Source organism: Pogoniulus pusillus, chromosome 17 (genome assembly GCF_015220805.1).
Source record: "Pogoniulus pusillus isolate bPogPus1 chromosome 17, bPogPus1.pri, whole genome shotgun sequence".
In the NCBI taxonomy this organism is placed as follows: Eukaryota; Metazoa; Chordata; class Aves; order Piciformes; family Lybiidae; genus Pogoniulus; species Pogoniulus pusillus.
In genome coordinates this window covers 13,760,498-13,785,703 of record NC_087280.1, presented here as the reverse complement: position 1 = coordinate 13,785,703, position 25,206 = coordinate 13,760,498, and the positions used below count along the sequence as shown (strand labels likewise).

The window sequence follows — 25,206 nt, the reverse complement described above, 5'->3', positions numbered from 1 at the left end:
AGTTGAGCTGCCTCCTTTGTTGCTCTAGGGGTAGTTGTGCTGGTAATAATAGGTCAGAAATTGGCATCTTTTTTTCCGAAGGTTGATCTATGTGTTTTCGTGATAAAGAACCCCGCGACTTCATATCATTGTTAATGAGGATCTTGGCGTCAGGAAATGGCTTAGAGGAGGCATGGATGTGTCATGGGCATCAGGAGATGAAGCCTTTTTGTGGCAAATAATTTCTGGCGTGATGATTATTATCAGACTTTCATTTACAGGCTATGCGTTGTCAGAATTGTTTTATCATCATGGAATCCAAATCTTCAGTTCCTAATGGTGTTGCATAAGACCTTGCCGATTAACACCAGTTTCTGCTGCTCTCCCTGCTCTCTTACCATATTTTTAATTAGTATAGCTGAAATCAGACTCTTGAGGGTTTCTTCAGTTTCAGCAGTAGCCTACATACTTTTCTTCTTAAAGGCTGTGTCTTTATCCCCTGTAAAGTGGTAGATGGCTCTTAGACTTTTATAGTGAGTTTTTTTGGTGTGTATATATATATATTAGTAGTGGATGTTTGTTATTAGACACAGGCATGTCACAGCTGCAGTTTGGAGTTCTAGAGCTCTCACAGAGCCAGGACTTTGAGAGTGACTTCATACCCAATGAAGAAGATGCTAGGCATCAGTTTCACCCTGGAGCTGCTGTCCCTTCTTCCAAACTCGTGAAGAAGGATACTGAAGATGGTATGTAAGAATGTCGTTTTGTTGCTCTGTCATTTCTTTCTGTTTCCTTTTTATTATAGATGTTACATTTCTTAAATAGAAAATGCTGTTGATAGCTCACTGGTAGTTGAAGAAAAGAATTGCCTTCTCTTTCCTCTGGACTAGGTCATTTCTTTTCTTGTAGCCATCCGAATGCTGTCATTGGTTTGTGCACCTCACTTTCCTAATTTGTTTCTAGAATATGCAGACAATCTGATATTGGATTCCCTTCCTGTTAAAAACCTCATTTGGTCCTTTTTGTTGTTGTTATCACTGATAGTTCAAGATTTTTAATATTTTTTCCCCATATAAATCTCATCCTAGTATCTGTAGTTTACAGAACTGCACTTCTTTTGGTATATGAGTAACAAATCACTTTTGTTCTTTGTTTTATTTTTTGTTTTGCCAGAACTACATGGGGACAGCACAGAAGTACATGCTGGTTTGGAAGGCCAGCCAGAGAACTCTGAAAGGTAAACCAGTCCATATTCTTTGTAGGTCTCTTGCCCACCTTGTAGAAGTAAATTTGCATCTTTTTTTAACTAGTTTTTTTGAGGTAGGAGGGCTCAGACTTCAAGGCAAAAGAGAGACAGGAAAGATGAAGTAATGATGAGACCTTTTTTGCAGCAGTGCTGACAATGGAGTGCTTTTGTCATTCCTAGCTGAGAAAGGAGGTCGTGTCCAACTCTTAATTAAGCACAAAGACATCAACAGGTTTATTTTCAAGGGAGAATGCACTGGATAATAAAATATATTAGTAATTTTCTTAAGCACTTGAAATATATTAAAAGTAATCACTCAGTTTAAGTCATAGAAGTTATTTTAAGATAGTTTAATCATTTCAGCACAGGCTTTGGCCTCACAGGAGAAATTTGGATGCTAAGTGATGCTGGGATGCTTTTGAGTGTTTGCCATTGCAGACTTTGTAGTTTTAATTATTTGTGAATGTGAAACTTTGGTTTCTTGAAAACTATCCTTTCTGGCAGAGAGACTAATAATTAGCTCATCTTATATTGTCATGTTCTGCTACAAAATAGCATTTAAAAGAAGGTGAAACAGAATTCCTAGTATCCACATTGACTAGAAGTCAGCAGAACAATCTGCATTCCATTGAAACATCACTTGCATTTTCAGAATTGTTTTCTACTGATCTGACTTGTCAAGGATGAGCATGTTGTTTTGTCAGGCTGCTCTTTGTTTTTCTCTCTTTTTTCTCCTTTCTTCTTCCCTGTAGTACACCTAAGTGAATGGCTTTCATCTGTGCTGATAAATTTCCTTTGCAGTGTTGCAGTGTTACTCAAGACTTTGAATTTCTCAGGTCACTGACTGTGTCTTGCCTTTCCAGAACTCCGAAGGAAGCAGATGAGCATACCAAGAAACAAATGCCCATCTGTGACCCCACTAAAACTGAGAAATCCCTTGATTCTGGTCATGAGGAGTTGGATGTCTTGTCAAGTCAAGAAGAGATGTTTCCTGAGAGTAATGCAATAGGTAACAATAGACATGCAGAGCCAAAATGTCCATCTCAAAGATTGTTGTAATCCTCATCCCTGCTTGATATTTGTAGTCACATAGTGTTTCAGGATGCAGAGTGCTGTGCGCATCTTTCACGTAATTTCTGCTAAAATAGGCAGTGCCTTGGAAACAAAAGGCCATAACCTCTTTCACTATACTATGGAACAATGTCTAAGCATTACTTTGTGTTAGAACAGTTACACTGGCTTGTTACATACATTTAATTTCCTTCCTTTCTGTGCCTCTTGAAGACCAAAACAAGCAAAAATCCCCAACCCTTTTACGCTCCTCTGAAACTGGCAAGATGAATGCTCAGCCTTTGCAGTGACATGCAATCTGAAGTGTGGATAAGTAGTGTAGGCAAATACTGCAGACTTTCTTATGCTGGGTTACGTTGGCATGCCACCCAACTCCAAGTTGACTTTCCTGTTTGGGAGAAAACAGGATCCTGAAATCAAAATCTTTGTACCACAATTTTAGTCGGTTTTGTTTGTCATCTAGGTTAATGTTCTTTTCCTGTAAGAGAAGAGAACATATGAAATAGGAAGAGTGGTCATCACTATATCTCTTACTACAAGGATGTCTTGTTTTTATACTCGCAACTAAGAGGCTAATAAAGAAATCAGAAGGGTTTTACCAATCTTTATAGTGAAAGGCCCAGAAAATTAAGTTTTGAGAGGAGCTTTGTCACAGTTTATAAAGCATGAGCTAAATAACTCCTTATGACTTTTGTTCAGTTTTGTACACCTGTGTCTGTACTGGCATCATCTTGTGCTTAAACTCTTTGAATCTGGAAGGTTTAGTGACAGCCTTCTACCCACGCAGAGGTCAATGCAAGGTGTCTTTTCTGGTGAGAGCCTTGCCTGTATTTGCATTCTAGTGCAAGATCAAATGTGCTGATGTTGGAGCCAGTGGGATTTTTTCCTTTAAAATCCCAAAATAGGAAAACTTGTACAGTCTGAATGTCAGTGTGAGTATTATTCTTCAGAATTCTTTGCTCAGCTTGGGTAGATTTCTGCCATGAGTTGAATTGAATCTGCTGATGACCTCTGTCAACCCAGGACAATTTCTGATCTTGTTTCCCTTTGTTAAAGCCACTGCAGGGTGTGGATCTCAGACCACCAGGGTGGAAGAGGAAAGTCCTCCAACATGCACTCCTGCACAGAGCCTGCAACTGCTGCAGCTCTCTGGACAGGGATCCCTTCAGCAGGAGAGTCATCTCACGTAAGCAGCAAACATACCTAGGCTGTTGCAGTAGCTCAGTTTGCAGTAGTGCAATCCCACCACTCTTTATTCGAGAACCCGTGCTTGATTTTAAGCAACCAGTGTTTTAGTTCTGCACTGTGAGAGGAGCATGGCTTTATTTTGTGAAGAAATGAGCTAACAATGCCCATGTGGTTGCTGGCTATTTCTCAAGACTCTTGCTAGTAAACACCTAACACTCTTTATGAGAGGATTCCTGTTGTGATGAACTGGAGCTATATCTGGGGATAAGTTAATGCATCTTTTAGTGATTTGTGCTTCTCTTTTCTTGATCTGCAGAGTATCTTCAGGCCTAGTTGTTCCTCCTCCTGTTGCCTTTGGATCCAGTGCTCTTGTCCCCAGCAGTCCTACTGAACAGGAGCAAGCCAAAGGTAAGCTTTTCTGCATTGCTGGTTTGTGGTTGCATTTCTGTGCTCTGCGGTCTCAAAACCTGCGAAAATTGTATGTAAAGAGTAAAGCAGAATTGAGAGCCCTGAAAGAGGTAGGCGGAAATCTGTGTTTGTGACTCAGATGGTGATGTATTGTTGATATTTCCTGCATAGTTATAATAAAAATAGCTCTGTTGGCTAGCTCTCCTTCGTTTGAAAGATGGGAAACACTTTGTATGGGATAGGGATTGCTGCCTGTAGTTGTCCTTTCTTAATGGCAAGCCAGCGTTGCTTCAGGCAGCCACCTGAATTAAGGCTATACTGTTAAGGCAGTAGAAAGGACAGAGGAGGATTATATCCTAACAGTTACTTTACCTGAACTTGGATGAAATGCACAGCATTTTAAAAAGCTTTCATGTGTCTGCATTTTAGAATGCTCTCACAAAAGAGCAATTATTCTATTTGATACCTCATTTATTAAACATCTTCTCTTAAGCACCCATTTGCCATCAGAGACTTCTTGTATGATACAAAATCACCATTCTTCTCTGCTAGATTCCTGGACGATGCTTCTAGAATAGGTATTTTGTTAGCCAGGGTTTTAATGTGGTTCCTTTTTAATAAAGACAGAAAAAGGGTAAAGGTATGTTAGAGATATGCTTTCTATAAATTTCAGATGCCCTTTTCTAGCTGTAGAAGTTGTAGGCATGTAGCAGAGTAGTAATAGGGATGGTTTTGTTGATCTTGGTTTATTTTTTTTTTCACCTGGAGAGGTGATTTTTATCTTCATGCATTAAAGTTGCAGGTACTACTGAGGACAAGTCTTTCAATAGAATGTTGGAAACTTTAGGTACAGCACATGAATTTACTGGTATTGTGTTCTCTGCTCTTTCAAACCAGATGAACAGATGGATATATCTGCCCCTGCAGAAGGAAGAGAACTGATGCAGAAGCAGAGAGGAAATACACTGGAGGAGGTGTCCACCCAATGTGTCCCCCCAGAAACTGTTTGTTTGCCACAGGCTTCAACTCCAGTGTCCCAGAGCGCTCCAAGCTTCTTTCCAGGATCTTTATCTATACCATCACAACCAGAGTTCTCTCATGTAAGGGGTTGTGTAGATGTCTTTTCTGAGGTTTTTGTATGGCTGCTGCAGAAGATGTGTGTTTGAGCCAGCCTCTCTGCTTCTGTGTTGATCATCCCAACTAAGCTGGTTCTCATGAACTTCCCTGTTCCCACCAGTCACAGTACTGATCATACTTCATGGTAGTTCATCCTGTAGAGAACATGCAGAACAACTTTAGAGGGCATAGTGAGTCATGAACCTAGAATCTATTGTCTTCTAATACATGCTAAGAATCTCTTTTGATGTGCCTTTCTTTGTTTTCCTTTCCCTTTTTGAAAGGCTTCTGTTTCCTGATGCTGATCTGGATGCTCTGCATCTCAAAACTGTGACATACTTTAGACTTCTATCGTTGCAGACTTTAGCATCATTTGTCAAGGAGAAAATGAAGCTGTTTGTTTTCTCCTACAAGACTGGGATTCATTTGCTGTATTTTTCAAGTTGCTTGTTCTTATTATCTGTCCTTTTCTTTCTGGAAGTTCAAAAGTGTTTAACAGATGGTGGATTTATATCCTAATATCACAGATTTCATCAAATTAAGGAAGAAAATAAAGGTTCTGCTACAGATATGAGTAGTCAAAGCAGGGCTTCTCCTTAGGTGAAAGTGGATTTCATGCTAATATAATAGATTCCTACAGGAAATCTTTCCAGAACCCATGGCTGTTTGACTAGAAATAATTAAGTTACTTGCCTTGCTTGACCTGTGCTTCATGAATTGGCAGTGAGAGGTGTACCAAGGATTGTGCCTGACTTTACCACAGAGGTACTAAAAAGTAATGGATGATGGCATTTCTCAGCAAGAACAGGGCAATTATGACTCCTATAAATGGAGGGGGAAATTTGGAGCTTTTCAATCTGTAGTTTGTGCTGGGCTTGCTCTGCTCCATAATCTAGTGTATTGTTCTAGGAATAACAAACAAACATCCCTAATCAGGATGCCCTGGTAATGTGTCCCACATTTTTCATTTTAGGATATCTTTGTTCCAACTCAGAGCCCTGAGAAGAACCATGAAGGAGAAGCGAAAGCTGCTGCTTTAACCCATTTATGCTTACCAGGAGATACCTCTGGATGCACAGATGCTTTGTTAAAGATGACTGCAGGTGACTCTGTGTCACAGCCTTCTGAGTCCTGTAAGCTGATGCTTTCTGCAAGTCAGTGTAGCCAGCCCACAAATACAGAAGTCAGTTCAGGCTCTCTGAGCATGAACCAAGATAATAAAACCACACAGGTAGAGGTGATTTCTGAATGCAAAGCCTCGGACTTGGAACTCTGTTCTGTGGAGAATGACACTGTAAAACTGAGGCTGGATGCAAGTGACCATGCCCTTTCTGAAAGCTGTGAAACGGTGAAAAAGGAGGATTTGCTGCCTGCAGGAAAGCCTGCAATGCAGTTAGTTACTGGGTGTGTAGCAGGAGAAGGGTCGTTGGATCCCACAGGTAAGAAGGAGATTAAATGTGTTTCTGGAAGTCAGGCTGCTGCAGATCAATCTGCTCTGCCTGGGATTTTGCCACATGCTCAGGGTGGAGAAGCACAGTCTGAGGATTCTCCTTTGGAAGAGACTTCTGAACCTGAGGCCATTCCTGAGACTCAGTGTGAAGAAGAAGAAAAACTGCAAGTAAATGAGAAGCAAATAATTGAAGACAGAGCCCTTGATAATACGACACTTTCTCAGAGATTTACTCCTGAAAAAGAAGTTCAGTGTCATGAAGATATGGAAGTGGATGTTGTTGGTGATTCGTGTGAAAATAGCAAAAATCTGTCTGATCAGGCCCAAGGATTAGAAGAGATTGGACCAGAAAGCCAGGGAAAAGAAACTTCAGAAGATACTTCTACTTTTGGCACCACAGAGGCAAAGAGCATGGATAAACTGCCCTTTAAGGCTGCGCTGGAGAACATGCCGAAGCTCAATAAAGTTTTATCTAAGCTTTCCGTGGGGGAGCTGCCAGAACAGCACAACAACTTGTGTCCCAAGCTGAAGAGTGATATTTTATCAGAAGCAGTGCTGTGTGCCAAGAAGCAGCCAGATTGTTCAGAATTAGGACAGACCATGATAAAAGGGAATCAGCCACCACCTGAAGACATGCCAGTGGCCCAGCAGAAGAATCAAGTGCCGAAGAGCACGGAGGATACTGTTGTTTCAAGGAATCTGGAGCATGAAGAGCAGATGCAGTCACAGGAGAGGGCAACTGCTAAATCCCCAAGCCCTTCCAGTGGTAAGTGAATTTAGGTCAGTAGTTCACAGGTCTGTATTTTGAATGCTGTCAAGGACAGCTGTGTACAACCTGGAATGCATCCAGGGAGCACAGGTCTTGCCATGTGTTGAAGAGTGTCTCTTAAAGCAGCTCTGTGTGCTACTAGGTTGCTTGTGTAACATACATCTACTTTTTTTCCCTTTCCACACACTACTGCAGGCAAGAATGCTAAGGTAATTGTTGTTCCTAATGCTGGCAGCTTTGAAAACTCATAATACCGTGACCTTGACAATACTCAGGAATTTTTGTAACTTGTTTTTCCCACCTCCAATAAGGAACAATAGCAGCGTCCTTGAAAGGAAAAGAGTGTGTGGTAGTTGCCCTTTCTCTCTTGTAGCTCTCCTCACTTTTTTTTTTTTAATTTGTTTGTTTTCATTCTCAGAGATTTTCTTTGTGGAGGTGCAGAGAGCAGCTTTGAGCCATGAACTAAGAACAAAAAAATTATCTTGAGCTTCTCAGCAGCACATAGGCTGTGTTGGGGCAAATTCTGTGGTGGTGCATTGAAATCCCTTCACCGTGCTGTTATGAAGTTACACAAGAAATGGAGGATGTTGTACCACTTGAGTTTGTGGGGGGTTTGTCTTAGTTGGCTTCATTTTAAAACATACAAGTTCTGTACTCCTCAGATGAGAAAGTCTTAGAAAACAAAGCTGGACTAGAGCTTTGTCGTGGATTGCATGCGTGTTGGAGATCTTGGTGGGATTAGAGAGAGAGAAAGTGTTTTCTCCCTCTCATGATGGAAGTAGATGGCTTCCAATCTCCTGAAGATGATGATTGAGAAAGGTGAGGGTCTGAAAATGTTGAGAAAGGTGAGAGTCTGAAAATGTTGGTCATCAGCCAGGTGATGGTTGTCTTTACATCTGAACATGCCTGGTACGCTAGTAGAGGTTTATTTTGCTCTTCACTGATCTGCTAGGTAGTTTAAGTCCTTCAGTTAGAGCATAGTGGAAGATCAATGGAGTTGTGCACTGGTGTTAGAATTAAATGAGGTATCTTGCAGGGAAGGTGTTTGTGAACCATCTGATAATCAGATTGATCAGTCTGTGATTTAGATTTGGTGAACCTGTAGAGCTGTGAGTTGACTGAATTTCTCTTGCCACTTGCAGGTGGTGGTATTGTTGTATAGCCCTGTCACCTGTTCTGCAGAGCTTTGCTCTAGTGATAACATTTTGTAGTTTTTCCTTTTGAGAAATTAGGTCAAGAAGTACTGCTTAGAAAACATTTCCTGGCACTTGACCTTCTTTTTCCCTTTACATACCCCATTGATAACTGGGCCTGAATAATTTTCCCTTCTTTGTCAAGGAGGGACATCTCTCTTGTTTCCTCTGCCAGTTGATGCTCATTTTTTTTTTTTTTTTTTTTTTTTTTTTTTTTTTTTTTTTACAAGAGCTGTGAATTTCTTAAAAACTTTCTCAGAATTTCTCTCATCATTCTCTTGAGTCCAAGATCTTTTTTTTTTTTTTGTTACTGTTTCCTGAACTGCTTGTTTAATTTTTCCAGTTACAAACTGATCCTTATTGCCATTTATGGCGACTTGGGCTGTTTCTTCCTGAAAGCCTTTTGAGCTTGTTCTTATGTGGTTCCCTCCCCTTTTCTTCAGTTCTTGTGACCTTGAACCGTGCTGACTTCTGGAACGTGATCCTGTTTGGAAAGGTCAAAATGGCAGATTTCAAAAAAGCAGCAAGATGAAGAGATTTCTTCTTTATGTCTGAACAGAAGTAGGTGAGATGACTTTGAAGTGCTAGATGGAGGCTTGGATGCAAAGGGACTGAGTCTAATACTTATGTGTGCTTCTCTTACTACATTGTCTGACAAGTTTCAGAAGGATAACCATTTAATAGTATGAAACTGGCTGGTGAGAGGAAACTTAAGATGCTAAAAAATAGGATGAAGGTAGTATCTGATGTTGCAAGATAAGAATGACAGGTAAATTTTGATACTTGTTCAAGTTAGATTACAGTGTGATATGGAAAGGAGATTTGCATGTTTGTGCAGGGTGTCAGTTTTGGAGAGACTTCCTGCAAAAGACAATAGCAGTTCTCAAGCTAGAATTTTCTGTAAGTATCCATTGACCTAATTTAACACAAAATAAAGCTCAAATTGATTTTGAGGAACATGGATCCTTGTGGCTACAGTTTTTTAATATCACTGACACTTGAAAACAACTGCAGTGGTTACTATGAGTTAAATACATATTCAGGTGTGAGTATGTATTTAACTTTATGTAGGCTTTAGGGGTTCCTGGTTTAGATTTAAAAGCTCCACTTGCCCAATGACATTGTTATGTGAAGGAATCTATCATTGAGGTCTTTTGGGGGTACCAGCTGTCGCATCCACTTAATGAACACCAATCTGGCACCCATCCTGCTGAATGTGGTGGGACCAGTCAGGTGTTTAGGAGCTTTCTGCATTCTTTAACATCCTGTAACAAGCGATCATCACTTTCTTTTGTAATGTTGTAGCAGACTGCTTAATTGTTGAGCAGGAAAGCAGAGCACTGCAGCTGCCCAGAAATACAGATATATATATATATTTTTAATTTTATTTTAAATTCATTGTATTTTCTTACAGGAGGGTCCTTGTTGGCTTGGGAAACTGGTGTTAGCTGCTGGGGGCAATTTCACAGAATCACAGGATATCAGGTGCTGGAAGGGACCTTGAAGGCTCATCCAGCTCAAACCCCCTGCCAGAGTAGGATCTCATATAGCAGATCACACAGGAACTTATCCGGGAGGGTTTTGAATATCTCCAGAGAGAAGACTCCACAACCCTCCTGCACAGCCTGTTCCATTGAAACCTCACAGTGAAATAATTCCTCTTCCTGTTGACATGAAACTTCCTATACCTCAACTTCCACCCATTGCCCCTGGTGGAATATTCTGTCAGTCAAGACAGTCACATCATCAATTCCAGATTTAAGTTCTTTGTGGCATTTAGATGTGTCTTAGCCATATCTTATCCAAAGTTTGGAGGCTGCCTCTAATGATATTTAAGGGAAAGCTTTGAATACTGTTTGTAAGTGGTACAGTTGAATCATGCTGTGTTTTTCAAAGCGGAGGGAAAAAAGCTGCAGTGGCAGATTTGGGAAACTGCAACCAGTATCTGAATCACCAGGGTTTGAGATGCTCTGGGGACCCAAGAGACTGGCTGCTTTGCTACTGTCAGGTTATTCTGTTGCCAGTTAATGGCATCTTGGGGTTTTTGTTGTTGAGGTGTTTTCCCCAGTCTTTCCTGTTCAGTGGCTTGCCATAGGTCGTTGTGCTTTTGTGATAACCAAACTAAAAACTGAGAATCATAGTCTCTGTGAACTAGAGCTGTCAGAGGAGCAGCTACACTGCATCAATCTAGCTTGGAATGCCAAATTCCCCCAGTATTGAGTAGCAGAAGGGCACAAGTGCAGTGGAGAGAGAGTTTGGAAGAGGCCTCTCTTTCATCACCAAGATAAATATGATTTAGGGCCATGATGAACCTGATGTGATGTCTTGTTATTTTGTAATGCTTTGAGGGGATCTGGTCAGCATGCTGGTCAAGAAGTTCAAAGGTGTTCTGATCCCATTGCACTTTGTGATCTCAAATTAACTTTTCTGTGTTGAAGTCCAGGGCATTTGGTACTCTGGGACTCTGTATTTCTTAAGGCAGTTTGGCATAGTCAAGAGAACAGTACTAATCCTTGCATTCAGGAGCAGTATATTTTTTAATAAATAAAATAATATGGTTGGAGTACTCTGCTGTAGGAGTGATAGGCATTCATAAGCTGTCTGTAAGGAGTAGTAGTGGTGTGAGTACAACAGCTCTGTGAAAAAGGCAATGCAAAAATACACTGAGGTTCTTAGGCTGGTTGCAAGGATGCTGCAGCTGCTGAACCAAGTCTTTAAAACTTGTGACAGCAGAGCAAGTGCTGCTTTCTGGATGGACAGTAGGTGCTTTTCACTGGTTGGCTTTTCTTCTATGAGGGGATGATGTATTTGTCCTGTATTTATGGCTTCACTTGCCACAAAGTCCTTATGTAACGGAAGAATGGTGCACTGCATCTGGCTATGACTAGAAGTTGTATCCGAATATCTTGTGCTAGCCCTTGAATTTAAGTAATTTGAATTTGTGTTCTCATTACCTTAACTAACAATTTTCCAGTGCTGATCAGATTTTGATATCATTGGGTTTTTTTGTTTGGGTTTTTTTTTGTTTGTGGTTGTTTGTTTTTTTTTTGGGGGGGGTGTGGGAGTGTGTTTGTTTGTTTGTTTCAGTTGGGCTTGGGTTTCTTTTAATGCATAATGCTTAAAATGCAGGAGTTATGTAAATTGTGACTTGAGCTGTTATAGTAAAATCCTGCATGAAACCTAAAGAACAAATGCAGTTTGGGGAAAAAGGTGAAAAGGATAATGACAGAGAGAATGAAAACCAGATTTGACCTCAGTGTGGGGAGGAAAGAGTTATTCTTACTGTTGTTAAATGTTGCTTTATGGCGTTGAAAGAGCACAGCTTGCAAATCACTGCTGCATGATGTCAGAGGTTTACAGAGAAGTGGGATGGAGTAGTGTGAATGGATAGAGCGTTTTACTAGGTTCCAAATGTATTTCATCTGTTAAATCCTGCAAAACTCTCGTGTGGTAAATACACCAAAGTGTGGTTTCCCTCATTGCTCTCTAAAACTCCCTTGAAAGGAGGTTGGACTGAAGTAGAGACTGTTTTTTTCACTTTAGTATCAGAACAAGAGGAAGTGGCCTGAAATAGTGCCAGGGGAGGTTTAGGTTGGAGATCAGAAAAAATTTCTTCCCTGCAAGAGTGGTCAAGAATTTGACCAGGCTGCCCAGAGAGGTGGTCAAGAAATGTGTGGACATGGCACTATGGGACACAGCTTAATGAACATGGCAGTGTTAGGTTGATTGTTGGGCTCAGTGCTCTTAGAGGTCTTTTCAACCAAAATGATTCTGTGATGGAATAGGCTGCCTCAGCCAGTAGACCCTGCAGACCCTTTGCTGGAGATTGCACGAGAAGGAGCAGAAGCACTGAAGGAGGATGGGGCAAGCCTTTCTGGTTGTCACGTTGAAGTGTCTATTATTTCTCTTAAAGTTGGCTTCCCAGGCAAGTTTCTGCTGTCATCCTAGGTGGCTGATGTGTATCTGCTGACCTCTTACTCAAGGCTGCTTGATGACAAAGCTACATTCTCTGTGAGTTTCAGGTTATTAATTCAGGCAATACATAGCTCTGCCAATTCACTTCCGTCATAACCTTTGTTTGCGTTTCTGGCTTCACCTGAGTTTTCTGTGGAAAATCCTGAGCTTTTCTGGAGCAGAACTGCATTTTGTCTAGCACCTGAGGACAGCTCCATTGAGTTGATCACAGCCCAAATTTTCACTGAGAAAGATTTTCCACACAAGGCATGTGGCAGATCAGTTAGAGCAGCTGTCCTGAAACCAGTGACTGTTTTGGGGGTTTTGTAGGGGACAGCACCAGGGTTATGCTTTTCCCCATTTGCACAGTGCAGTGAATCTGTGCTTTTGGTATTTGAACCAAAGTAGTCTGAAATTACCACTCCTGCTCTTCTATGTCTTTTAGGAACCCCATTTCATTTTACTTTGCCAAAGGAGGGTGATGTCATTCAGCCCTTGACCAGCATAACCCCACCTCTTACTGGGCAGCTTAAGATGGGACCCAGAAGACACAGCACACCAATTGGTGAGTTTGACCCAAATGCCCCTCCTCTGCAGGGAAGCCTGTTTGGAAGCTATTGATTCTTGATGCAGGATCTGGTGGAATAACTCAAACCTACCTTCGCAGAAAGTATTGCTGTTCTATGGGGAGGGTCTCATCCCTTCTCCATGCTTCCCTCTGTCTGTTTGCTCCCTGGGTATGGGGTGGTACAGCACATGCCTTCCTTACACTTGTTGTCTTCCCACATACAGCTCCACTAAACGCAAAAGACCCATCCAGGCAGTGAAAGAGCTAAGACTAAAATAAGATTTTTCCTAGTATTCATCATATTTTGGCAGGGCTTCCTCTGCTAGGTTTACAAAACAACACCCTGCATTTGCTGGATGAAAGGAAATGTGTATTTCTGCTTGGGTAATATTCTGTTGCAAGCTAAGGCTGTTTGATGATAAAACATCCTGTGTAAGGTTGGGGTTATTAAATCAGGTAACACATAGCTGTGCTGCAGAACTGCCAGACACCAGAACTCCAGATAGGAATGTCCCCTATGGCACTGTTGCTGATAATGCATCTGCAGAACAAACCCAGGGTCTTCACCCCAGCAGTGTCAATGACAGTAACTCCTTTTGGGTTTACTTTCCTTTTGCTTTCCTATTTTCAGTGGATGACAGTTGCCCAGACAACACTATAGCCACTAGTGATGTTACAGCAGAAGGCACCATGGGGACCAACAACGTCACTGTGGAAAGTGCAGTGGTATCAGCAGATGTGTCAGAAGTGTGTGAGAAAGGAGATTCTCATGTGGTTCCTGAGGCTGATGCAAAACTCTCACTGAGGATGAACCTTGTTACCCCTGTGAATGATGGGAGTGAGGAATCCTTGCCCTTCAGCTTGGAAAGTAAGAGGATGAAACATACAGGTCCTAACAGATCTCTAACTCAAACCTCCTTGTGGCATTCTCTGAGACAGTCTCTGAGTCTGTGTGATTTTTTCCTCATGTTTCTTTTTGGGCAGTGTCACTTAAATTTGTTTCTCTGTTTCTGCAATACTCTAAGCAATGATGGAGTGAGAGGGGAGGCCTCTATTGTGAGGAAAGGTGTTTCCAGCAGACTGGTAATTGTGATATGTACCAGCACAGCGACAGGACAGGAAGGGGAGTTTTGATTATATTAGGAAGGAAAATATTTTAGAAGTACAATCTGGACAATAAATCTTTGCAGCTTTTTGTTCAGAGCAGTTAGGTTTGTCCTAATAGTCTAAACCTTGTAGAAACTTAGGTCTGTGATAAATTGGACAGGGAGGCCTTTGCTGAGCATGGGGGACTGGGAAGGGGCAGGAAGGTCTGTTCAGGTGACACAGAAATGATCCTGCCCTTCCTTCTTATTTCAGAGCCTACAGGCAGTGACAGGAAGGATGGATTCTCTGCTGCTGATGGGGCTACTGCCAGGTAACAGGGGCTTGTTGCTGCACACAGTTAATACGAAGGTCTGGGCAGATTGTTTTTCCACTTGTTTTCAGGAGCAGGGAGTGCTTTTAGGAGTAGCCATGACATAAACTGTTTAGGTCTTGCAGCAGGTTTTAAGTACGTAGAGCAGGTGAGGCACCCACCTTCCCTTTCATTACAGGCTTTGTGTTTCCTACTAATGTCCAAGTTTTGCCACCTTCTGATTGTAGTCAAAGCAGAAATTGATGTCTTGTGCAGTCTAGGATGCAAGTTTCCCTTTAAATTTCAAACTCTTTTTCTACTTTCTTTCATTTTTCTGTAATTCTCTGTAAAGTCTCTGAAGAGTTCTGCAAGGGAAGAAAGAGAACCCTCTCTGTGATCTGAAGCTGATATGAACAATTAGGTCACTGATATAACTGTTTAACATGTTGACCAAAACATAAGCAGTGAGAAAACTTTGAAATGAACTCAATCTGTTGTCAGAGGATTCTGTGCTGGATGGTAGTCATGCCCCCGTGATGAGGATGTGGCAGTCATTCCCTACTGGAAAAGGGTGGGTTGCCTTTGTAGGTATAGTCTGAACTTGAATCTCTCAGGGTCTAGTTTATGACTGCCATTCCTGATATTTTTTTGCTGCCAGTGAAAATCATGATCGATAAATGGTCTAATTGTGTCCCCTGGTGGGTACTAGAGGTAGGGTGGTGAAAATTCTGATGGCTTTGCAGTTTCCCACACTAGGTTTTTTCTAGCTGTAGTGTTGCTTTTGGCTGTTAAGGTGTCTGCAGAAATGACAGAAATGCTTACACAAGTTGCTGCTTGACCTTGTGTCATGATTTGAGGGGCTCCAGGTTATCTCAGATTTCTTCAAAAAACTACAGAGACCAAGATCCGACACCTTGAGACTGACCACCTCACTTACCATGTGGCTACGTAGGTCAACAAGCTCAGTACCAGTCCTTTCTCAAGGGACTAGAGAATTCTTGTTTTGCTATAGAAGGGATTTTTTCACTCCCTGATGCTTCTTTTGTTTGTTTGTTTTTCTGTTTTAATTCTGCTCTGCTAGCTCCCAGAAAGCATCATCCGTGTTTAGTCGTGTCTGTGAAGTTCGTCGAGAAGATGAGGCCAGAGGTCATGGTCTTTCCACTTCTCCATTTAGGTAACTCCTCACAGTCTTTGCCTGCCAGTCCTGGTTGGATTTATATGCACATGTGCATTTTCTGCAGCAAAGAAATTGCACTAAGTCACTGTCTTTTGGTGATGTAGAAGTATGTTTGGGACCATGGGGTAAGTATAATAAGCGCTGCACATTTGTATCTCACATGGCAATCAGGCTTTCCTGTTTGGGCAGTGATGTGATTCCATTTAGTAAAATCTGAGGCTTGAGAGAGCTGAGTTGATACATACAGGTGTTTAAATGCCTTTTCTTTCTCCTCTCCCAAGATCTTCTGACCTATTGTGTTTATTACTGTTTCTGCTATTGTCTCCTCTCCAAACCCACCAGTTTTTGCTATCTCCAGTTGCTTTGAAAAGGGCTATACTGCTGCATGTCTTATGGTGATAAGGGCACAGACTGGAGGGCCAGGTGTGGAAATCTGCTTCTTCAGTGGTTTTCAAACCTGTCTTTTGATAGGCCAGTGAGGTCTTGGGCTATGGAGAAAGAGTAAGCTAACTTTCAAGAGCGTTGGGCAGTTATAGTGAAGAGTGTAATGAATAGGGAGTTGTAGTGCTGGGCCATCGATGGAATGGAAGACAGTCACTCCTCAGTCCTTTGAGTACAAGCCAAATGTGTACTTGTAGTAAGGCTCAGAGTGCAGTCCCTTACAGCAGCTGCTAACACTTGACAGTGCAGACAGCTCCTAATGACAACATCAGCATTTGTGTTTGTGCTTCTGCCTCTTCTCGCTGGGTGCCATTGCCAGATTCATGCCAGTGAAGCGCTGAAGCAGCAGTAGCTTCCAGAGGGCAGGACTTCCAGAAGCATGCTGCATAGTTGATGTCTGAGGTGTGGAGTAGGGATTGCTTTCTCAGTGTTTAGGAAAGCACCCAAGTGTCAGCCATTCTTGTTGCCATGTGAATCACCTGAGAAATGTGGAAAGGTTTTGTAATTTGAGACTCGCTGGATTCTGTGCAATCTTAATCTTTTGAATGACTGCCAGGGTGGGAGTTTTTAAAGAGCTTTCACTGAAGTGGCAGTATATTGGTTGTCTTGTTTTTTTAATCAATAGTTTCGATCTGTATATAACTGGTTTGCAGGGGGAATCTGTTCAGTTTCCCTGCCACACAAGAAGATGAATTACGTGCAAAAACCAGTGACTGGCAGCACCAACAACACAAGGCAGACGACAGTGGTGAACGGGTCCTAATTCCTCAGAGAATGCATCAGGACTGCCATCAAAAACCTTCTGGTGCTGAGGATGGGGAGTCTATGGAGACTGGTATTGATAGCACTGAGACAGAAGAAGGGAGAATGCAGAAGAAACCAAGCAAGGCTGTTGAAATTGATGAAAGCCAGGAGAGGTGGGCAAGCACCAGGAATAAAGGGACTCAGACTGCAGTCGGTTGTCTTTTTACCCCAGCATCTGTGACAACAGCAACACAAACATCAGAAGAAATCTGTAGTCAGGTGGAAGTAGGAACCAGTATGTCTGGGCAAAGACCTGGGCGACAAGATGCAAATGTCCAAACTGAGGAGAGTGGGGGAAAGCTCATGAATGCCTCTGGAGAGGACACAGACTCTCTGCACAGTCAGGTGGGTTGAAGGCTGTCTGTATTTAATTTCACTGCATCACTTCAGCCAGGAAATTCACTAACGGTAGGTTCTCTGTTGAAAAAGGTCAAAAGACCACTTTAAAATGTTCGTATCCCATGTTTTCCTCTATCCACTGTACACAAGTTGATAAGGTTGTAATATTCAGTGGGCAGCATAAGTTTGGGAATTGAATGTCTCCATATTTGTTTTCTGGAAAAAACATGACTGATAAATTTTGGTTGGTTGATTTGTGATTTGGTTTTGCTGTTGCTTGGGGTTTTTTGTGTGTGTCCAGATGTGGTTAATGCTTAAAAAAAAATCTTCATTCTTTGGCAGATGGAGAAGAGAGTTGTGTGAAACTTTGAATTAAGGATTTGATGCCTTCTGTTTTGCACCTACCTGACAGCTTGTTCTGCCAATCCATCTGGTGCTGATGGATGAACACACAAGAGGATAGCTTGTCCAGATAAACATCTTACTAAGATTCATAACTTTGAATTAGTATTTCAGAAAGTATGGCAGACTTGATAAAATTCACTGCTTTGCAGCTACAGCCTTGTGTATTTTCTTGTGAACAGGAAGAGCAGGAAAATGTTTTTTCTTCTAAACTTCAGAACAATGCATCCTGTGGGAAACAGATTAACAGGGCTATAAATGTGGAGTGCAGCATTGATGTGATCTGTCCGAGAGAGCCCACTGAAGGAAACTGCAAGTTTGCTGTTTCCTTCTTGGGCTGCTGCAATTTCCCTTCTACTGCCTGTCAGCAGAATGTGTTCATTTCCCCCCTGTTGAAGGTTGTTGCATCTAATTTGTAAGAAGATGCAAAAAGTTCTCTTACCCCAGTACTTGAATATGGCATGAAGAAACTCTACTGTAGACATAGCTCTACCCAGAAATTAGTTGGCTTTGGTTGATGTCTGTTTTGGTTCTAATTTGTCCTGTTTATTACAGGGAGAGGAGGAGTTTAACCTTCTTCACCCACCCAAAGGCCCAGTTCAGCGCCGCCATGTACGAACCATTCGAGAGGTGCGCACTGTTGTCACTCGTGTGATAACAGATGTCTACTACATCAATGGTGTAGAGGTGGAACGAAAGGTAGTTGAGGTAAGTTCCTGTTTTCAAGGCTAAATGTAATGATACATTGGCAGAAAAATAAGATCAGTGTGCTGTGGCTGCAGAAGATGAGTTGAGGAATAAGTCAGCATGCTGTGACACTTTTATTCACCAGCAAATGAGGACTGCTAGTGCATGGCAAGAGCTGTGTGGTTGATTTTGCTGTGATTCTTGGCCCCTGCTGTATTCTGAAGACACAGTAGCTTTTTGCCCAAAGAACAGGACAAGAAAGTTGACTGTGCTTTGAACTGGTTTAAAATTCTTGGATTATTGTCAGGATAGAGTAGTAAACAAAAACCTGCTTGTGAAATTGGACTATTTGAGGTAGTTTAGCCTGTTTTGCATCTCAGTGTCATTTTTAACTGCACCCTTTGAGTCCCAGGGACCAGATATTCTAAGAGGTCTACATAAAGCAGCTTAAACCCCACAGTTAAACAAGCCTGTTGTTAGTACTTTTGTATTGATGTATTGCCCATTCATTAATTGGAAAGTCTTTAGGGAATCTCAAAAGATAGCTGACAAATATTTATTGGATGTGCACAGGGATCATGTGATCCTGCCAGCAATAAAACATTAGGGCTGTTCTGCTCTAGAAGTAAAGCACACAAGAGTCTGGTGCTGCAGTGTTACAATGAGCAGTGACACCAAGGGATAAATTGGTTCAAAAGCAAGGCTTACACTTAGCCAGGAAATTCCTCATTGTGAGAGAGAATTAGTTTCCTGAAAATGTGCCTAGGTAGGTTGTGTAGCCATGCTCATATCACCATTTTCAATTAATCTATCAAGTTGTGATAGCACTATTTTGTAGGTGCTTATTTTTTATATCCATAAGACTTTAATGGCTCCGAGTGACCACCTGTCTGAAGCTGATCTGGGGCTGTTAGTAACCAAAGGCTGCTAGTGTCTCCTGTTTGTTGCAGTCACACTCTTGACACCAGACTCATTTTTGTAGTAACCAGAGGCTCTGCCTTGTCCGCTGCATTCTCAATGTGACTTCTTCACACAGCAGCTGCAGGCCTGTAGTGAGAGACTCGCTGTCTGCCACTGATCAGTGCAGACTCAAATCTGCATGGCTATCTTCAGATCATGGATGTAGGCTCAGTTTGTCTGTGCCTTTGCGTGGTGGCCATAGAGCTTCTGTCTAGCAGCTGCGTCACTGTCGATTTGGACAAACCTTTTTTGTTTTCTTAAGGAAAATGAGGAGCCTGTGGTGGAGTGCCAGGAGTGTGAAACTGACACATCTTCCTCTAGAAATGCAGTGGGATCGTTGCTGACCTCAGGGGACCTTGCTGATGTCAGCTCCTTCTCATCTAAGGCCTCAAGCCTCCACCGTACATCCAGTGGAACTAGCAGTGGTCACTCTGCCGCCCATAGCAGCAGCTCAGGGCGAGGGAGTGGAGCTGTCAAAGGGAGAGTGTGTGGGACAGAAACTGGAGCGTTTGCTTTACCCGTTGGCAGAGGTGTCCTGGGAAAATTAAGGTATGTGCAGAGCCTTGAGAAAGGAAGCACAGGGATTTAGCAGAAGCCAAGAGCTGGCTTGGGTGGAGTGTGAAGCAGGGTAAACCCTACACCAAGAATTTTCTGGGAAGGATCTGGCTGGGTGAAAGAAGATCATCAAGATCATCAACTGCAGAATAGGAGGAAGGTTTTGAGAGACAAGGGATATACACAAGATTTGAAAGCATAAGGAGATAGTCTTTGCTTGCACATCTGTTCTCCATAAAGGAGTAGCTTGTTTCCTTAGCAAGTGTTGCTTTGTCTAAGCTCTGGGCACTTCTTTACCGGTTGTGGGATCACAAAGGGGGGGGTCTTAATGAGGTGGCTTCTCTTTTCAGAGCAGTTAACTCAAATTCTCTAGCCCTAGGAAAGGAGCTGGTCAGCCAGCATCTCCGCTCAGAGTTAGCCAGGCAGGAGCACTGCCTTGTGAGGAAGAAGAGGACTCCATACCTGGCACTCGTCAGGGTGGCAGAGCACCTGGGACACCTCGTGGGCGGGGAAGAAGAGGCCGCCCACCATCTCGAGCAACAGGCACAAGGTACTCAGGAAAAAGGAGGCTGCAGCTTTAATTTATTGTTGAGACTGGGGAGCTGCTGTCGGAATATGAAAGAGGAAGAGGAGTGCTGAGTGTTCTGGGAGCTAGTTTTTGGAGATACCACGTAGCAGCTGCAAGCATCTCACCTAAGTGTTTTTCATTCAGTGATTGTTTTTCCTGATCCTTATGGGACTGCTTCTTTTCTACAGAGATTCAGCTGGACTGCCAGGTGTAGAGGATCTCTCAACTACGGCATCACCTGAGGAGAAATCATTTACTCGTTCAGTTCGCCTGCCAGATGGAGGGGAGAAATCTGACACTTCTGGCTTCTGTGCCTTACGTCGAAGTGACTCTCCAGAAATACCATTACAAGTGGTGACAGGGCACATGGACTGTACAGACTCATCCTCTGGGAGCAGCTTTGTGGGCCTCAGGGTTGTAGCAAAGTGGTCCTCAAATGGGTACTTCTATTCTGGGATGATTACCCAGGATGTTGGGGCAGGAAAATACAAGCTGCTGTTTGATGATGGATATGAATGTGATGTGCTAGGAAAAGACATTTTGCTCTGTGATCCTATCCCACTGGAGACTGAGGTGACTGCACTCTCAGAGGACGAGTACTTCAGTGCAGGTAAGGGCAGCACTTGAGCTCCATTCTTGAGTTTTCTGACTTGCTGGATGTAGTGGGAAATGGGTGCTAATTCAGAAGGATAAGACACCTAGGTATAGTTGGTTAACGGCTGTCATTCGCTGCCTCCTCAGGCGTGGTGAAGGGACATCGGAAAGAGTCTGGAGAGCTGTACTATTGCATTGAAAAGGAGGGCCAGAGGAAGTGGTACAAACGAATGGCTGTGATTCTGTCTCTGGAACAAGGAAATAAGCTCCGGGAGCAGTTTGGGCTAGGCCCTTACGAACCTGTCACCCCCCTGACCAAAGCCGCTGACATCAGTCTTGGTAAGGGGAGGTAACTGCTGGCTATGCAGTTCTGCCTCTTGTGCTTTTGAGCTGCTTCTGGTTCCTGATCTGAATTACCAGTGTTTAAATCTTGCTGGGTATTTAGCAGTGCTTTTGGTACTTTGTAACAGCATCTTTGAGATCATTTTATTGTTTCGTGTCTTCCTTAGATACTTAGTGGTATTGCCTGGCTTGTGGAGAGCGGGACAGTGCCTGCTCCTGTGGCAGCAGTGCTGCTGCACTCATGTAGACTTGGGGGATGGCTACTGTGAGGATTTGATCTTCATTTACTTTCTTTTTCTTGCTGTTCTCTGTCAGAGGGTGGTAGTGTGTGCCTTCTAGGCTGTACCAAGTTAAAACACCTCTGTACAAATTGGTAGGCTGAAAGCTTGCAGAGTTAGGTGAGCCAGTGTCTGATCTCTGCGTGCTGTGTTACAGATAACCTTGTGGAGGGGAAGCGTAAGCGACGTAGTAACCTTGGCTCTCCCAGCACTTCCAGCAGCAGCACAACTCCCACTCGCAGAGGACAGGAGAGCCCACGTGTCCCACCAGGCACACTGTCTGGGAAGAGGAAACTTGTTGCTTCTGAGGACGAGAGATCCCCTGCTAAACGTGGCCGCAAGTCCACCCTGATGAAGCCTGGTGAACCTTGTTTTCTGCTCTGAAACTTGCAATCAGCTAGTTTTTGTTTTGTGGGTGTTTTTTCCCTCCCTTGTATTTCTGTGATTGATTTTTCTACTTCCCATAAACAAAAAGTAGATGATATCAGCAATGTTTGCCCTGCAGGATTTGAGACTGATTCTCCCTGGCTGCATTCAGCAGCCAGAGGTATTTTTAGCATAGTCTAAGTTCTTACCTGCCATCCATATGTTCTGACCTTAATGCTGTGGTTTGCCTCTCTCCTTTCTTAACTGTTTTACCTGTTTAGTCAGTCTCGAACACCTAGCTGTTAAAGGAGCTCTTTGCAAGCCTAAGTTGCTTCAGGATGTTGGCAGACTGGCAAACAGTGTCCCACTACTCATTCAGTTTGGTTTGAAGATTCTTTGTAACCAGAAGGGTAAAAGATCCCTGTTTCCTAGTGCAATCCTAACCCAATCCTGCCTCCCTTTGTCTCCTCCAATAAAATACCTGAAGTTTAACATAACCCAAATCTCACCCAAGGTCTTTGTGCTCAACCTGATTTTTGAGACTCATGTTGTTTCTGTCTCTGCAGGAGCTGTCAGAGCTGGAGAGTTTGTAAGCACCTGTGAAGGTGTAGATGCTGCAGATCCCTCAGTACCAGAGGACCATCTTGGACCTTTGCCCCACAATAAGACCCTGTTTTTGGGCTATGCCTTTCTCCTCACCATGGCAACCCCCAGTGACAAACTGGTCAATCACCAGAAGCCATCAGATGGTCCTACAGGGAGTAGTGAGGAGGAAGAAGGTGAGACAAATCTTACCCATTGCATTTCCAAGTGAAATGCTGTCTGATCAGGCATTCATGTCAGTGCTTGTTCACTCTTTTGCTCTTTAATCCTTTGCAGAAAGGACCTAAGACTCAATCTTTGTTTTAGAGAATTTGCAGCCTGAAATGCAGCAGACCTCAATGGTGATCACAGGACTGTTCAGCAAGTTAAGAAAGGTGTGAAAATTAGTGAGATCAGCAGTTGCAGAATAGTATAAGAGAAGGAAGGTTTTGAGAGACAAGGGATAGTGCTGGGAAACACAAGACACGAAAGCATGAGTGGGTTTGTCCAGTTTGCCTTTGACAGGCTCATGTTTTATGCAGTGAACTGCAGCATGAGAATTGTGTCTAGGTGCTCACTTGGCTGGTTTGGCTAGTGCCACGCTTCCCTTTCTGCTGCCTGTGCTTGGTTGGATGAGTTTTAACTCTCCCAAGGGTTTTCTTTAAATATTTCTGGGAGAAAGGATAGGGTCCTTTACTGGAACAGGTGAGAGCTCTGTAGACTGAGGATTATTTGGACACAAACAGAAAGATTATAGCTAAAACCTGAACTTTCTGTTTCTGCTGTAGAATTTTTAGAGATCACTCCATATGACAAACACCACATAGCACAGCAGCTGCGAGCAGGAGCTGGCTATGTCCTGGAGGACTTCAATGAAACCCAGGTAAGGCCCCGCTTTCTCACTTAAACAAATATCATCGAATAGTTGAGGCTGGAAAGAGTTTCTGTAGCTCTTCCAATCCTCCTGCTGAAAGCAGGCCCAAGGAGAGATCACTTAGGACCTTCTACAGTTGAGTTTTGAGTATGCTCAAGGAGAGAAACTTTGCCACCTCTTTGGGCAACTTAAACCAATGTTTGACCACCCTCAATTAGAAAGAAAAAAATGTAAAAGGCAAAAAAAAGCTATTTCCTGTATTTCAAATTTTCAATTCTTGTCCTTTTAGTGGGTAACACCAAGAGACTGACTCCACCTTTCGTACACCCTCCTATCACTCATGATAAGACCCCACCCAGGCTTCCCCTTCTTGGCCTTAAAAGAGGTCAGCTCTCTCAGCCTCTTCTGTATCTCAGATGCTCCTGCCTGTACATGTTGTTATTGGTCCTTTGCTGGGCCTGCTTCACTATATCTTGTGACCTTCTTGTACTGTAGAACCTAGGAGTGGATGCAGGCACACCAGCTGTGGTCTCACCACACCTCTGTGCCTCAGATCACTTAGAAATAGAGCTCTTCACGCTTCAATTACCACCTCCTCTTGGACAATTAAAATTAAGTCACTTTAACAGAGGGTAAAATTGTTCTTGGAGGGCCTTGCCTGAGGATATGGAGTCTTCTATAGTGACTTAAGGGTGTCAGACTAAAAGATAGAATCATAGAATCATAGAATCAACCAGGTTGGAAGAGACCTCCAAGATCAGAGTCCAACCTATCACCCAGCGAGTCTTCTCCTGTGTCTGAACTGGAAGGGCTATGACACGGAAACTGCCAGGCAGGTTTTTTGCCTGCAGACAGCATAACTTGGAGTAGGTGATGGTTACAGATACTCTTGGTTTCAGAGTCTGTTCATAAGCCACCTTTCACATCACTTGGGTGTGAAGATCAGGGTTTCCTGTGCTTCCTTCTTTAACGTGCTGAGCAGCAAAATGATTTGTGGTGCTTTCTGAGGTGTTGTCTCCTGCTCACGTCTTTTTGTCTCTAAAGTGTAATGCAGCCTACCAGTGTCTGCTAATCGCGGACCAGCATTGCCGGACCCGGAAATACTTGCTGTGCCTTGCCAGGGGCATCCCCTGTGTGTCCCACATCTGGGTCCATGACAGCTGCCACGCCAACCAGCTCCAGAATTACCGGAATTACCTTCTGCCAGCTGGTTATAGCCTCCAGGAGCAGAAACTGCTAGAATGGTAAGTGCCAAGTAAACTTAAGCTGAGTCCACAGATGGAGGATTTGACTGGAGAAAAGTGTTACGCTTGGGGGGGCTTTTGATTACTGCAAGTACTGGAGGTGGCCCTAGCAGTGCTCCCCATGCTGTCTCTTCATCTAGGAACAGCACTTTCATCGTTCCTTGGCTTTGCAGTGATCTTTAATGCCAAGGCACACAAAAGAGGCCATCTCCTGGGAAGTGAGAAAGAGGTCAGTCGTCTTGTGAGAGACTGAATTCACACACTTCCCATGCACTTGGCTGACTTCTGCAGTTGCTCAGAAATGGATTAAGGAAAGCACCCCTGCTGCACTTTGCTCTTCCTTTGCTATGTACTGAAACCTGTTTAATCCTGTAAGGCTGGTTGAGAACAGTTGACAGGTCAGATGTCTTGAGTGAGGTGGAGGGTGGTCAAAAGCACTCTGTGCGCTCTTGGGCAGAAGACTTGCACCTGTCCACTCTGTTCTGTCTAAACAGAATCATTTTGGTATGCACAAAGGTGGTTCAGAATTAAGGAGAAGCTTAGCCTAACTTTGGATTTGGACTGCTGCACATACACTACTCTAGCACTGGGTTACTATCTGTAAAGAGAGGGTATTTGTGCCAAGTGTTTCCAGGGCAAGTGGGAGAGCAAGTCA

At 43.1% G+C, this 25,206-nt stretch overlaps 1 protein-coding gene across 4 annotated transcripts in view; it reads left to right on the top strand.

The window, feature by feature from the left end:
- The window catches only part of TP53BP1 (tumor protein p53 binding protein 1), a 37,419-nt gene that overhangs the window by 11,050 nt on the left and 1,163 nt on the right, over positions 1 to 25,206 (top strand). For 3 of the 4 annotated variants that reach the window (XM_064157747.1, XM_064157746.1, XM_064157745.1), the window contains exons 5-25: positions 567 to 725; positions 1,153 to 1,216; positions 2,089 to 2,234; positions 3,353 to 3,482; positions 3,801 to 3,892; positions 4,790 to 4,992; positions 5,982 to 7,224; positions 12,820 to 12,939; positions 13,574 to 13,810; positions 14,302 to 14,359; positions 15,420 to 15,512; positions 16,610 to 17,105; positions 18,057 to 18,209; positions 19,411 to 19,697; positions 20,077 to 20,253; positions 20,460 to 20,881; positions 21,013 to 21,204; positions 21,643 to 21,846; positions 22,418 to 22,630; positions 23,222 to 23,316; positions 24,352 to 24,551. In XM_064157747.1, coding sequence (XP_064013817.1) covers positions 567 to 725; positions 1,153 to 1,216; positions 2,089 to 2,234; positions 3,353 to 3,482; positions 3,801 to 3,892; positions 4,790 to 4,992; positions 5,982 to 7,224; positions 12,820 to 12,939; positions 13,574 to 13,810; positions 14,302 to 14,359; positions 15,420 to 15,512; positions 16,610 to 17,105; positions 18,057 to 18,209; positions 19,411 to 19,697; positions 20,077 to 20,253; positions 20,460 to 20,881; positions 21,013 to 21,204; positions 21,643 to 21,846; positions 22,418 to 22,630; positions 23,222 to 23,316; positions 24,352 to 24,551 — 4,984 coding nt within the window. The other variant, XM_064157748.1, reaches the window with a different exon arrangement.